Source organism: Labeo rohita, unplaced genomic scaffold (genome assembly GCF_022985175.1).
Source record: "Labeo rohita strain BAU-BD-2019 unplaced genomic scaffold, IGBB_LRoh.1.0 scaffold_594, whole genome shotgun sequence".
NCBI lineage: Eukaryota > Metazoa > Chordata > Actinopteri > Cypriniformes > Cyprinidae > Labeo > Labeo rohita.
In genome coordinates, this window is record NW_026129518.1 from 16,210 (window position 1) to 34,127 (window position 17,918).

At 35.1% G+C, this 17,918-nt stretch overlaps 2 protein-coding genes across 2 annotated transcripts; one reads left to right on the forward strand and one right to left on the reverse strand.

Annotated features, from left to right (window-relative positions):
• Positions 1–323: 323 nt before the first annotated feature.
• On the forward strand, positions 324–17,296 carry LOC127161223 (uncharacterized; the record flags this gene model as incomplete). The annotated part of the gene is made up of 3 exons (XM_051103865.1): positions 324–677; positions 1,068–1,385; positions 17,157–17,296. Coding segments are annotated over 3 exons (812 nt in total), but the record flags the coding sequence as incomplete, so codon positions are not given.
• On the reverse strand, positions 8,896–11,213 carry LOC127161224 (uncharacterized). Its single transcript, XM_053825504.1, has 3 exons — positions 11,030–11,213; positions 9,774–10,090; positions 8,896–9,222 (listed from the first exon to the last, which is right to left on the reverse strand). The coding sequence occupies exons 1-3, from the start codon at positions 11,070–11,072 to the stop codon at positions 9,121–9,123; spliced, it is 462 nt and encodes a 153-aa protein (XP_053681479.1). The 5' UTR covers positions 11,073–11,213; the 3' UTR covers positions 8,896–9,120.
• Positions 17,297–17,918: the final 622 nt, after the last annotated feature.

Consider the following 17,918-nt stretch of genomic DNA (forward strand, 5'->3'; position numbering starts at 1 on the left):
AACACTGTCCTTTTAGTTCACAATCTGTCAAATACGTGTTCGCACACTTCAAGTGCTGTTATCTGAAAATGGTTCACATGTTTGTTTTGTTCTGCTTGTGGCTTTTGGTTGGTAAGTTACAATCCTATTCATTTTAAGACATCACTTTGGGCTTTAATTTTAATCTGATCGATTGTATTTGCAGAGATGTAATACAGTGCTAAAAAAGTAGTTTTTAATTAGCAACAGGGCTCCAGAGCATGTTTTCCGGCACACGTTAACAGAAATCAAGGCCTTTAAAGATTGAACCAGGCTGCAATTTTGTTCTGTGTGGAATATTTAAGTAAATGATCAAATCTGTGATTGTTCATTGGGTGTGTTTGCTGATACAGATGCAGTGAAGTCAGTGTCAGTGCTGGAGGGAGATTCAGTCACTATAAACACTGGTCTTACTGAAAGAATATATGATGATCTGATTCTGTGGAGGTTTGGAACCGAAAACACTTTAATAGCTGAAATGATTGTAATGGCTGACAGCATGACTGAATACAATGATGATCTTGATGGGAGATTCAGAGACAAACTGAAGCTGGACGAAACTGGATCTCTGACCATCACAAACATCACAACTGAACACACTGGACTCTATCAACTACAGACCAACAGTGTGAGCAAGAATTTCAGTCTCACTGTCTATGGTGAGCTAAATGTTGTTACACCTTTTTATTTACCTTTAAAGTACATGTATGTTAATGTTTACCTTATTTAAAATTATTTTTATTATTGATTAATAATCTGGGTGTGTGTGTTCAGTACTGTGTGTGTGCTCTTGGATGGGTTGAAATGCAGAGCACAAATTCCAAATATTGCGTCACCATACTTGGCCACACATCACATCCTTTCCTTTCCTAATAAAATAAGTAATTTCAATTAAGCATAACTTTCTTCTTTGCTACTTGTCCGTATGTGAAATAATCTTTTAATACTGTGGAGAGAGGAGTGAAGATTGTTCTCATATAAGACACACACTGATTAATGCTGCAATAAACACTTTCTGATCTAGTCTTATTTCTTTTTTTTTTTTTCAGCTCGTCTGCCTGTTCCTGATATATTTATCAGAGACTATTCATCATCATTATCATCATCATCATCATATTATTATTATTATTATTATTATTATTATTCATTGTTGTGTTCAGTGATGAATGTGAGTGATGTGACTCTCTCCTGGTACAAAGGAAACAGTTTATTGTCCAGCATCAGTGTGTCTGATCTCAGCATCAGTCTCTCTCTACCTCTGGAGGTGGAATATCAGGATAAAAACACCTACAGCTGTGTGATCAACAATCCCATCAGCCACCAGACCACACATCTGGACATCAACAAACTCTGTCACACATGTTCAGGTACGCAATACTGATATAAGCATCTATTGCATATATTTACTTTAGTAATTTGTTGATTTTACTGAGACTGATAACTTAAGATGCCATAAATGATAAATGAAATGATGAATGAGCTTCTGTCATCATTTAGCCTAGCCTACCAGGCTAAAAGTTTAGTAAAAGGTTCAGTTTTGAGTGCATCTGGAGACTAAAGTCGTTTTATTAAAAACAGTTTATTTATTTATTTATTTATTTATTTATTATTTGTTTATTTCTTTACAGCAGTCCACATTCATTGTTGTGCTACTGCTGAAGCTGTGATCCGATTGGTCGTCACTGTTCTGATGGGTGTGGCTGCTGCGGCTGCTGTTGTTCTTCTGGTCAGTGACGTCAAATCTACAAGATGTTAAAATAAAACAAAACAGATATCAAAGATATTCTGATATGTTTTGTAGTTTTAATGCTAAAGATGAAAATATGTGTGGTTTGATTGTTTAGTGAACGGTGAAACGAATCGTTGCTTACCAATGCTTTCCTCTGAACTCGATTTGAAAAGGTTCCCCAATCTGGTTTACTGAGACCATCTGGTGACCAAAACAATGAATATTCTTAATGTTTAATTTTTTGTTTGTCTTTCATACTATGCATTTTCAATTTTTTTTGTTAATTACACTGTTTTATTAATTTATGTTATGTGGCTATTTTCATTTTATTTTATAATTGTATGCAGCAACCATGAAAATGCAAATGTAATATTTGTCACACCAATAAATCACCACAGAATTGAACTAAAAACTGAATATTTACCCAGTGATATTTATATAAATATTTACCAACTAATATACATAGGCCTATATTATAACTGTAGGGGTGGAATAAATTTGAACGGTGGTTAAATATGAACACATTTACAGCATTTAAAAGTTTATTTTAAAATACTGAAAATCGGCAATATAGAGCAACAGACTGATCAGAATTTCAGCAGTAGTCTATAGCAAATAACAAACAACAACAACAACAAAAAGTCTGTGCACACACACACCTCTGTATAGCTATCTTTGTGAGGACATACATTGACACAATGCAATCTCTAGCTCCTTACCCTAAACCTACCAATCAGAACTAAGTGCCTAAACCAAACCCTTACCTTAAACCTAACCTTTACCCAATTATACCCTGATCCCTAAAATCAAGTCTTGACCCTCAAATAAGCTTTAAAGGGGTCTCAGAAAGTGAGGACAGGCCAAAATGTCTTCACTTTACAAAATTGTCCACTCTAATGGTCTAAATCTTAAACTGGCCCTCACAAAGATAGCTGCACAAGTGCACACACACACACACACACACACACACACCCCCACACATGCATGTTGTTTCCATGTTTTATGGGGACATTCCATAGGCGTAATGGTTTTTATACTGTACAAACCCTATTTTCTTTTGCCCTACACCTACCTTATACCTAAACCCTCACAGGAGACTGCACATGTTTACTTTCTCAAAAAAAAAAAAAATAAATAAATAAAAAAATAAAAAAAACTGATTCTGCATAATTTATAAGCCTGTTTCTTCATGGGGACCTCACAAGGTCAAAATTTACTGGTATTACTATCCTTGTGGGGACATTTGGTCCCCATAACGTGATAAATACCAGGTGCACACACACACACACACACAACAAGGTCAAATCTACAGAGAGACTTTTGTAGGTGTATAACATATAACAATTATGCAGTTTTACTGCACCATAGTCCAAACCAAAATAATCAGATTTCGTGGTATAAATAAAACTAGTAGAGCATGTGGAGGCTGATGCTACCTCAAATCTATGACCAGGATAAAGCAAACTGAAGGCTCAGGATTGAATGGAGCAGTAGACACTTCACCTGAGACCTCCTAAGTTCTGTCTATCACTGATGTTATCAAGTTGTACTGGAGAAGACTAAGCAAATTACATTTTTTTTGTAAAAAGCAAGCAGTAGGCGGGTGGCAATATGTCACCACAGACCCCTGACTAATATCAGACTGGCGAGTTTGTGATCGTATGATCCACGAAAAAAGGCCAATGTGAGACATAGAAGAGGCTTTGGATCCCTGACAAACTGATAATTCAGATAATCAAATAATTAAAAATTAGTATAATCAATATTTGTGATCAGTGTAAATTAGAGAAAGTGCCTAAATTCTAACGATCACATAAAATTGGAGTCAGATTAAACATGGAGCTAGATTAAAATTAAAACTAAATCCTAATAAATTAAGTGAACTTTGCAACGGCGCTGTGAAAAGACCGAACATGCATTAAACCTTCAACCAGGCCACTGGATTCGTTTGGGCCGGTGGATGGACCCTTACAGCCTAACAGATAAGAGTTGAGAATGCGCTTTCCCTTTGTTAACTGAGTCGGACTTGCAGGGGCAGAGCCAAAAATATTCGGGGCTTAGCCCAAATCCAGTTGGTCCAGGCGTCTTTTTTCTTTTCCCATGTAGGGCAGCTATAATACTCAGTCTTCATCATTCTGAAATCATAACACACTCTGATTTTCACTCTGCACCCAAAAAGAGGCAAAATTTGTGTGATGTAAATAGCTATTTTAAAGTTACATAACATAGGTAGTTTAGGAATTGTGGCGTTAACAGCTTTACTACTTTTTGGCATTATAATTTGAAAGATGAAAATAAATGCAATGACTTTAATTTAAATATAGCAAAGAAAACAACAAGATGTTTAATCTGTGTGTAATCGGATGGATTCAGTTTATTAAAAGACATGCTATTGATTTTATATGGAAAAAAAAAACTACACTATTGTGGGAAAATATAATGACATGATAAAATATTGTTTTGGGGTTGTAATAAAAATAAAAATCTAATTAATTAAACCGACTGCTGTATTTTAAATCGGGCTTAATATGTTTTTCTTTCTTTCTTTCTTTCTTTCTTTTTTTAGGAAAGATGTTATGTGTAGGCTGTTACATGGCGCCGGTATGTGAACAAACTATGAACAAATATAGTGGAAAATACGTAATTTAATACATTTTGATGCTCCAGGAATTTAAAACAGAGATCCCGCATTACAATAGGCTATTGTTATTGATAGTTACTCACGTCAGCATTTTCTTGACGTTTACAATTACAAACAGCCTGTGGCGCCATGAGACCATTGAATTCGCTTGAAATAGAGCACCAACTAGTGTTCAAAACAGAAATTAAGGTGGAGTAAGTAAGATGCTCAATAATATTCCGTCCATTCATTATTTGTCTTATCATATTGTCAAATGAGGCCTGGAGTCTATATCAGCATCAAGGGACACCAGAACAGAACAGAAATCCATCACATCACAATCCATCAAGGACATATAGAGGAGCAGTAGAACATCACATCATTTATTTATTTATTGTACGTTTTTGGTTCTGGTATTTTCCTATTCTTCTTATTCCTATTTGTTTTTAAGCTGTGAGCTCCAAGCTGAATCAAAGTAATACAAACTTTAATTTGAAGCATTAAATTATATGCAGGTTACAAATAAGGGCAATGGGGAAAACAATGTATGTAATCAAGCTTTCACACTGGAGGAATTTTTTTATAGTTCCTATAAAAGCTGGCAGAAGTATCCGCATTTTGGCAGGAACTGAGAATAATTTAAGGGACTGTTTTAGTGGAACACAATCAGCTGCTCTTATTAGATCACACTCAGCACAAGATCACATTTTAGCACTTCCAGTTATTTTCTCCCTAGAGGGAATGAAATACAGTCATCTGATACACTGTGAAAATGACTGTACAATAGAGTCCACTGGCTACAACATCGCATAACATTTTATTATTATTATTATTATTTATTTTGTGTGTGTGTGTTTGTTTTTTACATGAAGCAAAAGGTTTGAAAATGACAGATTTTTTTCTTTCCAGGCCTTTTTTCTTTCCAGAGTCTCATTCATTGTGAAATGTATCAACAGTTGTGCAATTAATTATGAATTTACACCATAAAGTAAATATAACCCTTTGAATGGACATCTACAGTATGTTTGAAAATAATGAGATAAAATAAATTACAGTAAATAACATGTACAGTGGATCATCTGCATTGGCTGAATACCTGTGAAACAAACTAAACTTGAATACAGTCTGCTCAGAAGCAGTCTATGTTTAGGGAAATGCTATGGCTACTTACATCATGTAAAAAGTACCTCAGTTTTTGGAACTGAAAGTTGAGGTTATCTGTTTACTCTGAGCAAACTTTCCCAGGTATGTAACATAACTTGCTTTCTGAAATACCCTGGGTAAAAACAAAATATGTTTTGCCAAATAACAGATACATGTTTTGTTTTGTTTTAGAGATGGCCAATTCATCACAGCATATGAGCAGGAGCTGTAAAGAAATTCTGATTCTATTTATAGAATTTAAACCATTAATATTAAGAACAATTTTTGAGGTATATAAAAGAGATACATAAAAAATATGTAAAATTAAAATGATGTTATGGTAACTGCACAATCAGATCATGTGACTTCCACATTTTTCCTGTATAAAAACAATGAATCATAGAATGCACAATATAATGAACATTATAATTAAAAATTACAGAACACCACCACATCTAGCATCTGCCACTAAACAAGATGGGTTTGAAATATTGATTTTCCATTGGGGTGATTTTGTCAGGACAGTGAAAGGAGACAAATCTGAAATTAAGATAATTAAGATAAGTCTTACCTCATTGTTGGACTCCCTGAGTTCTTTGTTGGACCCTATTCCATCCTGCATTGAAAAATAATGAATAACACAATATCACAAAATGAAATGCTAATTTTGAAAAATAAAGGTCTTTTCCTTTTGATATATATCTGAAGATGATACTTGCCCCTTGTAGAGTTTCTGCAACAAATGATGATGATGATGCAAATTAAAATGATCAGAACACTACTTAAAACCACTGATGCTATAGAGCCTGGGTGTTCAAGGTTTGATACTGTAGACACTAAAGAGAAAGAGTCATTAGTGATAACATGTCTGATCCGTAAAAAAACACAGTGAACTTGGACTAAAAATATGAATTTGTTAGTGTTGAAGACAAATCATAAATAAGCATAAATATATATATATATATATATATATAGAGAGAGAGAGAGAGAGAGAGAGAGAGAGAGAGAGAGAGAGAGAGAGAGAGAGAGAGAGAGAGAGAATTTTAATTTGATTTGATTTGATAAGATTTGATTTTGAATTTATTTATTAAAATATAACCCCTTGAGATGATCCATCTCATTTTCAGGGGGATCCCAACAGCACATACAATATCACATAAAACAATAAAAATTACAACACAACAGGAAAGAAAAGGGGGGACCAAATAAACTTTAAATGATAATTTACACTCTATTTGTTATTATTGCATACTCTAGTAAACTTTGACATATTATACCCAAAGATTCTTCATACACTGGACTACCAGTAAAATTGATAAAGATTTGGGACCAAAATTTGATTTGACACTTTGACCTGACCATGTTTTGTTACACACCCTTCTATCAAAGTTATCTGACATTATCAAGATGAATTTGTTCTGTCACAGTTAAACCCTGAGTTATTGTCATATTTTATTACCATTTTCTGAACTATAGTGAATAAACTGTGATAATGTGAGAAATGCTGAAGGTGTCTACATAATTTTGGAGTACATATATATACATTCACTAGTCAACATTTGAAGTGGATCAAAAAAGTTAATCAAAGTTGTCCAAAGACAATATCGGTACAGTTTTGGTTTTAGGACAACTTTAATAAAAGGTTTTGATCCACTGCAAATGTTGACTACTGTATAAATATATGTATGCATATATATATATATATATATATATATATATATATATATATATATATATATATATATATATATATATATATATATATATAACTTAAGGTAGCAGCTATTTACATTAAGTATAAACAGAATATTTGCACATAGTGAAAACAACATATCTTCTTACTCAAACTTAGGTCGATCGTGTCAAAAATGACTGCGGCAAGGCAGGCTATTTGCACTTAGTGTAAATAGACACTCCAATAATGGCATTTAGTGCAAATATGTTAATTTCAGAACAAAGTAAGACATCCAAATCAAAATAGAAATCACTATTATATTAAAAGTCATGCGCTACTCACCAGTGTCACCAGTGACAAAAACACTGAATCTCTTTAGTATGGTGTTCCAGCTGCGGCTGATTTCTAGGCAATAAGGCCCAGCATGTTCAAATGTAGTGTCTTTGATGGTGAGAGATCCATTTTCATGATAAAGGATCCTGTCTTTGAATCTCTCATGTATAGAAAAGACTGGATCTGTCCCATTGATTTTAGATATGAGAGTATCATTATCTCCAAACTTCCACAGTAGTTTATTGTACTTCTGCATATCAGTAACACCAGTGTCTAGAGTAACAGATTCTCCCACTTTTGCTGTTCTGTATTTCACTGTACCTGATACAGAATCAACCACATGACATAAATGGAAAAAAAAAAAAAAAAAAAAAAAAAAAAAAAACATTAACAGAGATTTATAATAGTATTTATAAAAATCTCATTAAAACACCATTTGTACATTGTTTCAGTGACACCATGCCACAGATATGGTCAGTTTGTGTACAAATGCAATGTAATTTGGTAACTTTACAGTTATCATGCATATAATACTGTAATACATTTAAAAGGCTTGAGCTACTTACTGCAGACAGTAACCATGAAACTCTTGTGCACAGTGTGTCTTCTGTTAAAAATCTGAATATGATAGTCTCCAGCATGATCAGTTGTGATATTTGTGATAGTCAGAGATCCAGTTTGAATGTCCACCTTCAGTCTGTCTCTGAATCGCCCATTCAGAACAACATCATATGTAGTGAAATTTTGGCCAGCTCTACTGATTTCCGCTATTGTATAGTCTTTATATTCAAACTGTATCTCATCATATATTTCAGTAATATCAGAATTTAGAGTGACTGGTTTTCCCTCCATCGCTGATAATGACTTCACTGCATCTGAATCACCAACACAAATAGAGAAAAGAAAAAGTTTGGTAAATAACAGTACAGGTTACAACTAAAAAAGACATGAAAGCAATTAACAGGAACTCTTTCCTATCTGACACAGTTATTAATTTTACAATTTGTTTGGACAACACCCCTGAGGTAAAAAAAAAAAAATGCTTATGTCCTTCAGAGAATGTGCATTCCATGAATGAACATGTTCAGTCGCAAGATGGAATATGCAAAAACAAATGACAAAAGGCTAGAAAAAGAAATGTTCTGATATTTGTTGATATGCTGGCATTTGTCTTTCTGTGTAAGACAGGCATGTGCTGTACTTGCAATTGGGCATGAAATACTTAATTTTGTGCCCTGTACTTTATTTAGTCCACAGAATTACTCAGGTTACATAATGGACAAAAGTAGTGAATACACCTCACAGTTAGTTGTGAGCTTTCTACACTTCTAAGGAGAGAATGAACTTGTGATTTTTAGTTCTTAAAGTACTCACCAAAAATCGTAATATTGAATCTCTTCTGTATGGTATGAGTGCTGCTGATAATCTGTAGGTCATAAATCCCACATTGTTCTCTTCTAAGGCTCCTGATTTTGAGAGATCCAGTTTCCCGATCCACCTCCAATTTATTTAAGAATGCCTTGACATTATGTCCGTTTATGGGCAGAACTTGGGACGTTTTATTGAAAGTACATATTACAGTGTTTCCAAACATCCACTGTATTAGATGATTTTTCGGTATTTCAGCAGCATCAGTGTGTAGAGTGACAGAATCTCCCTCCATGATTTGCACAGTCTCAACCCCATCCCTTTCAGCAGACACAACTAGAGAAAATGCAAAACAGGGATCAGAGATCAAACTTACAGATCACTGTCTAAAAGCAGACAAAATTGAGACCGCTACTGAAGTACAACCAAAAACCACAGCCAATCAGGATAATTCGTAAGGTAAACTTGCAATGAAATGGAAAAGTACATAATCAAATTCATAATACAGTTTTAACATTACTGAGAAAACATACTGACGTCCTGAAACAATCACAGAATATACTTGTTAGTTTACAGTGAGTTGACAGTTTAAATGTTCCTCTTTTCAAAGATCTGACGTGAATTGTTCCATTGTTGATTTCAGTATGGTTACAAAGCTGGGCATATTCAAATTCACATTAGACACTTTTAACATTATAACAGTACTTGAGATTATCAATGTCATATTTTGCGCCACAACATTGGAGTCTAATGGTTAGAGAGTTGGATTTGTAACCAAAAATTTTGCAGGTTCGCGTTTCAGATCCGTCACAAATTGTAAGCAGAGGGAAGTGAATGTGAAATTAAATGATTAGACTGAAAAAAACCCTGACATACTTACCACTCACATTATATAACATGTCTTTGTTTTTGCCATGGATGCTTAGTTTATAAAGTCCAGAATGTTCAGTTCTGATGTTTGTGATGACAAGATCTCCAATCTGCTGGTCTATGTGCAATCTGTTTTTGAAACTCCCACCAATAACATCAGTATATACAGTCGTTGTATTAGCTAAGCTATTGACTCTAGCTATGAGAATGCTGTTTGGTCCAAACCTCCAGTCTATCACATGCCCTTTCTCTACTTCAAGAAGACTGGTGTGGAGAGTGACAGAATCGCCCTCCTTCACTGACACTGACTCACTAACTGGATCACAGAAAACACCTGAAATGAAACATAAAACATTGTAAGTGTCACACTGTTTCTGTGTTTGCAGACAAGCACAAAGATTAAGACAAGCAGAATAAATACTTTATTCAATAAAATAAACTTTATTTACAAAATAAAAACACAGGATAACACATGGGAAATGCTAACCACACTAATGCCAACGTGAACAAGAACTTACAAGGTAAAACTTAAACACTGATTTTTTATGAAAAAAATAGGTAAACAAAATGAACTAATCAATCAGTAGTCATAACAAACTAATGTACAACAAAAACAAAGGAAACAAGGGTCAGTTCTTCGTACCTCACTTAATATATCTGAGATGATTTGACAGATGCCAGATTTTCTAAATGACTACATGTGCACCAATAATGCACATTTCCAATAATCACAGTAAGGACTTAATCACAGTAAGATGTTCACATGACACAAACAAACCTCTGCCTGTAACAATAAATATAAAAGTTTCTGTCATCATTTACTCACCCTTGAGTTGTTCCGAACCTGTATAAATTGCTTTGTTTTGCAAAACACCAAGATATTTTGAAGAATGTTTGTAACCAAAGCAGATCTTGAGTCCCATTCACTTCCATAATAGGAAATTATTATACTATGGTCAATGGGACCCGAGATCTGTTTGGATATTGATTTATTGTCTTTCATATCGTTTGGAACAACTCTGATGACAGAAATTTCATTTTTGAGTAAAGTATCCGTTTAAAATCCATTCATATTCTTTTCTGACAAAATGATGTCAGTTATAAAATGACCCCATAAAATAGCACACATCTTTAATTTTTGTAATAATAAAAATAAAGAATTTTTCAAAAGTCAGGCTTCAAAATCTTTTTTTTTTATTATTATTTTTTTTTTTTAAGAAAAAATATGCTTTTGAAGTGAAACGTAATGTGCTATGAGAATCATGTATCTTACCGTTTAAGAACAAAAACACAACGAACATGAAAACGTTCTCCATATGGCTGTCGATTTCTTGAAATCGTGTTTTAATAAACCTGACCGGTGGTTTGTCTTAATCCTCTGTCTCTGTTTTCCTGATAGTACTCGAAACTACGGATGGTCATTTTTTTTAAAGATGCTTTATGAAACTTCGAAACCTTTATGAGCCTTTGGTTTCGAATCAGTGATTTGGAACGTGTATAGGCTTCGTTACGTCATAACTGTTTCGAAATGTTTGGAATTTTTCGAAAAAGCCTGTAATGCAAATGAATAACAACAAGAACGACATTTTGTTATAATTCATGGAGGACTTTTTTCTTTGTATAGTTTCCCTGTTGTAGTCTATTGTTTAGTTGTTTATAGGCTATGTATGCATGTATTCTTCTCTTAATAATGTCTTACAGATTATTATTTCTAATAAATAAATAAATAATATAAATCTATCTGACATTTTTTTTTAAATTTGCATTTCTTTCTGGCTACTTTGTATAGGTTTCTATGCAAGTACTGGTACTACTGATTGGGCTGAGGCTGGAATTTAGCGAATTTGAAGTACAAGTATTTGATGGACGTGTACTATGTGTCAGGAGCATTCACTCAGTGTCACTCTCTTTTTTGACCGAGACGGCCGAATCACGCGAATTCACCGAGAGATCGCCCTCCAGTGGTGAGCCATTGAACTAATGTCTGAAAAATAAATAAATAAATAAATAATATTGCAGACCTTTTTAGTTAAACGCAGTAATAGTAGTTAATAGACGCCTAATTGGCCTATTCAACTGAGCCATCTATAAAACAAACAAAAGGCAAGGCAAGTTTATATATATATATATATATATACATATACAGGGGTTGGACAATAAAACTGAAACACCTGTTTTTTTTAAAACAATTAGTACGTTGTTGAGCCTTTTTGTGCCCAATGCAGCATCATTTCATCCTGGGAATGACAAATATAAGTCCTGCACAGTAGCCAGAAGGATTTTAAGCTATTCTCCTCTTGCAAAAAAAAAAAAAAAAAAAAAAAGTGGCCAGGTCACTACGTGATGCTGGCGTAGGAAAACTTTTCCTAACTCGCTCTTCCAAAACATCCCTCAATAATATTCAGATCTGGTGACTGTGCAGGCCATGGGAGATGTTCATCTTCACTTTCATGTTCATCAAACCACTCTGTCACCAGCCTTGTTGTGTGTATTGGTGCATTATCATCCTGATACAAGGCACTACTTTCAGGGTACAATGTTTGATCCATTGGGTGCACATAGTCAACCTTCACTCTCTGCTCTTACTGGTGCAGTGTGCAATCAGTGAAGATAGGCCACCAGGCTGTGCAAACATATCCATGAAACCTCCAACACTATATTGGCCAGTGTTTCAGTTTCATTGTCCAACCCCTGTATATATATATATATATATATATATATATATATATAGCATATTTCATACACAATGGTAATTTAAAGTGCTTTACATTAAATGAATTAAAATAATAATAAAAAAATAATCATAAACAATAAAAACAAACTTTTAAAATAATTTCACATTTGTTTTAAAATGAATTAAAACAGTTAAATAGAAAATGATTATACATACAGTGAAGTAAATAGCAGCTATTTAGTGATTACTGCTATTCTCAGTTTCCTCAAAATTGATAAAAGAATACATATTATACAGACACTTAATATTTAATTGTATTAGATGATTAGTTAAGCATTAATAGATTACATTATATAAAACATTTGCAATGTTTGTAAACGTCGTTAATGCATACCTGGCCAGGAGATTTGTTGCATTTACACTGTTCGACCAACAGGAGTCACCAGTGTGTAGCGTTTCGAAACAGCGAATCATTTTGCGAAGCAATTGGTTCAATTGATTCGAATCTTTGAAAAGCTTCATTTCCTCCATCACCACATGATTATAACGACTGAGAACGCAGTACTGTGATCTGAAATGGCTGACTACAATAAAGAAATTTAACGGCTCAGCATTTTTGACAGGAACACAACTTGATAACACCAGAATAGACACTCTTCTAAAGAAAAAAAAAAAAAAAAAAAAAACACCATAACATAACTCCAACACTCTACCGCCATCTAAGGGTTAAGGGACACGTAACATGTAACTACAGTAAGTGTTTATACCGCCAATACAAAATATGAAATGGGCAATATGGGCGCAAGTTTGACCTATAACATATACCAGCCAAAGTAAAAGTCTCTGTATGGAATTAAATACGCAAACAGTGCCTGCTGGGAAATCTGTGACTAGATGAGTATTGAAGATAAATGCACTGTTACATGTTAATTTACCACACAGTGATGTAGGTCTCAACTGGCAGAAATCGACTTGTCATGGCTTTACGTGATTCAACATTTCTTTCTCCTGCTGATTACATTGCACTTATCATGATTATTTATGTGAACATCAGCTTGAAACCCTGGGGAAAAATTGGGTTTTGGAGCATAAATCAAATCTGCTTATAGGCACTTCAAAAAGAGAATCGATGCTCATAAATGCATGTGCGTTTTGTGAACAGCTTGGTTTGTAAGTCAAAATGAAACTTCTTGAGGTTTGACAACTTTACATCTGCACAGAAAAGTGCTCGGATTGGTCCATACAGAAAACTATGATAAAAGCATTAAAAAGTTGGTCCCAAACTTTTCATCCTTAGGACATGGTGGCATGTACTGATTGTAAATTTGGAATAGCATACAATACCATATTATACAAAACTTTATGTGCAAAAAATAGTGCTACTATATATCAAATTTAGTTTTTTTGTTTGTTTGGATATAAGCCTGTAAACTGTCGCATGTGAGCATGTATTCTTAAACTTAATATTTCAAAGTCCCAGTCAAAACAACATTTTGTCTGTGTAATAGAGTATCCACACACAGTCTGTTACTTTTACTGCCACAATCTATGCACATATTGTGGTAAAAAGTAAAAGTAACAGCTGCAAAGCACACAAAAAGGCGGACACACTCTATCACTAGATTGAGTCTCACAGACAGTTTAAATCTCGAACGCATTGGATTGTCTCTATATGGCTTTACTATAAACCACAGACAAGGTTAATCATTGCAGATTTCTTGAGTGGTACTATTTCAGACCCCTGATCTGTTAAAGGAAATGTTTCACTCATTAGTTTTTTGCTGTCTGTGTTTTTGGGGTCTGGCTGGTAAGTTAAAGACATGTTGTTTCATTTTTATCAGATTTATTGCACTGTGAGATCCAGATTTAACAATTTACATTTTTAAAGATTGCATTCATTTCAAAATTGCAGCTTATTTTACATTAACAACACATTCATTGTGCCAAACTTGCTCTGTTTTCTAGTGTTTTGTAATGCCGTGAAGATGATATCTGTGATGGATGGACGTTCTGTCACTTTACAAACTGCTACTGAAATTCAGAAAGACGATCTTCTAATGTGGAAGTTTGGAGCTGAAAAGTCTTTGATAGCTGTAATCAATGCAGAGGCTGGAAGCTTCAACACATATGATGGTCCTGATGGGAGATTCAGAGACAGACTGGAACTAGACAAAAAAACTGGATCTCTGACCATCACAAATACCACAAGTGAACATGCTGGACTTTATCTGATAATCATCAGCGGTAAAACAGTGACTGAATACAGATTCAATGTTACTGTCTATGGTGAGTATAGAATTAATGTATGACTCGCTTGAATACACGTTGTGTCATATTTGTACTCATTCTTGCTGTAATAGTACAAACTAACAAAATGATTTATAAGTTTTGAATAGCATGATCAGTACTTTGAGCCTGTTCATTTTCTGGCTTGCTTGGTATATGTTTGTAAATTTGGGAGATGAATCACAGGATTTGAAGTATTTAAGAGTTTTTTCACACTATACAGAAGGATAATTCACAATGCATTGGCATACATTGACCAAAGTGGGCAATCCATTCAACACGTCAAAAAACAAATGCCAACCAACTCTAACAAATGCCAAAAGAACACACACTGATCCAACAAAACCCGACAAACTGTGTCTATTGCTCGGCATTCACTGTTTTATTGTAACCCGAACATTTTAACTTTTTCATGTAGTACATCATAACATTTAATGTTGACTAAAATTAAGGCAGCACAAACACTTTTTTAAGTTGAAACAACTTTTTTTTAAGTTGTTTTTTACAGTGTATCTCAACTGTATCTCAAATTAGGCCTGTACACACTTAATTAAGGTAAGACTACATCTAACCAGAGGTCATAACCATTACCATAGAACCAGCTTGACCAACTTAACTTCCTCTATTGGTAACTTTATATAACAATGCTGTGATTTCTAATAATATTACAGAAATGAGGTTGAGGCTGACCTGCATTTAGGTTGGTCAACAACACACTGTTGTTCTAAATGGAAAATCCATTATAGCCTCTACAGTCTAACTATACATGACTAATGCCAGTGTGTTAGTTGAGATGGAGACTGGAACTAACAGTTTGAATTTGCACTGATTAAGTAGAGTTTACACCTTTTTGGGACAGATGGTAATTTGTATGAAAACATTAGGAAATGGCATACCCTCTATAGCTAGAAAAATATCTCTAAACTCTTAGGATCTGTATTGCCTTTTAGTCTACTTCTTGTAAGATTAAGACCATTGTACCAGTCACACTGAGACAATTAAAATTATACCAAACATGATTGTAAATATCACTTGCATTCATATAGAACAATATACACTGATCAAAATTATAAACGCAACACTTTTGTTTTTGCCCCCATTTTTGATTGTGGCGTATGGAATGTTAGTCCACTCCTCTTCAATGGCTGTGCGAAGTTGCTGAATAATATTTGCAGGAACTGGAATACGTTGTTGTATACACCGATCCAGAGCATCCTAAACATGCTCAATGGGTGACATGTCCGGTGAGTATGCTGGCCATGCAAGAACAGGGATGTTTTCAGCTTCCAGGAATTGTGTACAGGTCCTTGCAACATGGGGCCATGCATTATCATGCTGCAACATGAGGTGATGGTCGTGGATGAATGGCACAACAATGGGCCTCAGGATCTGGTCACGGTATTTCTGTGCATTCAAAATGTCATCAATAAAATACAGCTGTGTTCGTTGTCTATAACATACGCCTGCCCATACCATAACCCCACCGCCACCATGGGCCACTCGATCCACAATGTTGACATCAGCAAACCACTCACCCACACAACGCCATACACGCTGTCTGCCATCTGCCCTGTATAGTAAAAAAAAACGGGATTCATCCGTGAAGAGAACACCTCTCCAAAGTGCCAGACGCCATCAAATGTGAGCATTTGCCCACTCAAGTCGGTTACAATGACAAACTGCAGTCAGGTCGAGACCCCGATGAGGACGACAAGCATGCAGATGAGCTTCCCTGAGATGGTTTCTGACAGTTTGTGCAGAAATTCTTTGGTTATGCAAACTGATTGTTGCAGCAGCTGTCCGGGTGGCTGGTCTCAGATGATCTTGGAGATGAAGATGCTGGATGTGGAGTTCCTGGGCTGGTGTGGTTACACGTGGTCTGCGGTTGTGAGGCCGGTTGGATGTATTTCCAAATTCTTTAAAGACAGCTTATGGTAGGGAAATGAACATTCAATTCATGGGCAACAGCTCTGGTGAACATTCCTGCAGTCAGCATGCCAATTGCATGCTCCCTCAAAACTTGAGACGTCTGTGGCATTGTGCTGTGTGATAAAACTGCACATTTTAGAGTGGCTTTTATTGTGGCCAGCCTAAGGCACACCTGTGCAATAATCATGCTGTCTAAGCATCTTGATATGCCACACCTGTGAGGTGGATGGATTATCTCGGCAAATACGATTTTAGAGATTTAGACAGATTTGTGAACAATATTTGAGAGAAATAGGTCTTTTGTGTACACAGAAAAAGTATTAGTTCTTTGAGTTCAGCTCATGAAAAATGGGGGCAAAAACAAGTGTGTTGCATTTATAATTTTGGCCAGTGATCACTGATCATTCTGAGTGAACTGAGCAAAGGGAAATGGGTAAGGGGAAGGAAGTAGGTGCAGAGTTTTTTTTTTTATTATTATTATTATTTCTGTGTTGTTGTTTGCTCCTTACAGACTATGACTTCTGCTGTGATTCTGCTGAAGTTGTGATCCGATTGGCTCTCTCTGCTCTGGTGGGTGTGGCTACTGTTGCTGTGCTGGTTTATGATATCAGACCCAGAAGAAGCAGACATCATTCAACTGATCTCGAATAGCCAGATCTTCAGACTAATGGCAGAAGGTCTGGATTCCATGGCAGCCTTCATTGGTCTGCATTAGGCTTGCTCAGAGGCCGTCTGACTGACATGTAAAGCAACCAATCACAGTTCATTCTGATCAGCTCAATATGTTCTCTCAAAGTGTGTACTTGAATGGGTTAAATGCAGAGCACAAGTTCCCAATATGGGTCACAATACTTGACTACACTTCCTTTCTTTCCATTCCTTTCATTTGCTTTGCTTTATTTTCCTTTCCTTTATATGGTACAGTATGTATAATAAAATTGTGCCCTTGATTACTTGAATTTGGGTTTTAAATGTATACATGCATAAGTGGGCCTACAGGCACTTTTACACTTTATCAGTTTACAGTAATCAGTTTAGCACTGATTACAGACCTAAAACTAGATGAAATCTGGGGAAAAGGCAACTTTTTTCATGTACTTTGAAATGAACAATGTAATACAAGCATATAATAAATAATAAAAATAAATAATAACAATACCTTTAATAACTAAGTTTAGGGTTGGCATTCAATAGATTACACTTCTTAATGAGGCTTAAAACAGTGGTTCTCAAGCAGGGGCCAGTGCACACTTGGGGGCCTCTGTAAACTTCC